The sequence below is a fragment of the Penaeus monodon genome, chromosome 22 (assembly GCF_015228065.2).
Source record: "Penaeus monodon isolate SGIC_2016 chromosome 22, NSTDA_Pmon_1, whole genome shotgun sequence".
Lineage (NCBI taxonomy): Eukaryota > Metazoa > Arthropoda > Malacostraca > Decapoda > Penaeidae > Penaeus > Penaeus monodon.
Window position 1 is genome coordinate 25676583 of NC_051407.1, and position 790 is coordinate 25677372.

The window sequence follows — 790 nt, forward strand, 5'->3', positions numbered from 1 at the left end:
CGAGGAACCTTCAAAGTAAATAGTCAATATGTGGAGCCTGGTGGGGTTATCACGATGACCCGTCGTATCCATGCTTCCCGATACCCATGGTAGTGTTTGAGATCGCTGTCGTTCTCATGGCACCCTGAACATGTGGAAGCCAACCAAGAACCAGAAATTCGGCGTAGGTGAGTAGAAAGGGCGGAGGACGCGGTGGAGACGAGGCTGCAGCTCCATTTTCATGCCTTGACGGGCGTCCTGCCACAGGGGCGCCAGGCCCTCTTGGCAGGTGTCTGGGGGCGCCCTCGCTGCCGCTGGGGGTTCGCGGTCATGCTTAAGAGGGAGATAGGGAGGCTGTGGCAATTGACTTTGGCCTTAATGAAGCAGAGGGGCAGATGCGAGGCAGGAAGGACACAGGGAGAAGGCTTTTGTGGTTCTCACTGGGGATTCTCTCTTCCTTGTTGCACTTGCTGGTCTTGGGGGAGGGTATTTGGGCACTTTTTGGTTGGACGTGGTTGTGAGGGCACGTTCACTGAGGGAAGTTGGGATCGTTTCTCGAATATTGGGCATCATTCACTCTGTCAGAACAGCATTTGTTTATTAATTGTTGCTGGGACAGATTTAGCTTTGGGGTCATTTTGTCCTTGGGTGTCTCTTAATTTTCTTTTCTGTTATACCTATGTGTACATATGGTTGGCATTTTTATAGACAATATTTCTTACTATCTTTGTTGAAATCTGCTGACTAAAACAGAATTTATTATTTTTTCTCAAAAGAGTTTGGACGGAGTATGGTACATTATTCTTACGAA

The 790-nt window shown here is 48.5% G+C and overlaps 1 protein-coding gene across 1 annotated transcript in view; it reads left to right on the forward strand.

Moving 5' to 3' along the window:
• The first annotated feature begins 6 nt into the window (after nt 1-6).
• Nucleotides 7-790, forward strand: part of LOC119587377 (dedicator of cytokinesis protein 4-like) — a 46579-nt gene continuing 45795 nt past the window's right edge. The window contains exon 1 of the mRNA XM_037936121.1: nt 7-167. Within this exon, the coding sequence (XP_037792049.1) occupies nt 131-167 (37 nt within the window). The 5' untranslated portion in view covers nt 7-130. The remainder of the gene's footprint in view (nt 168-790) is intronic.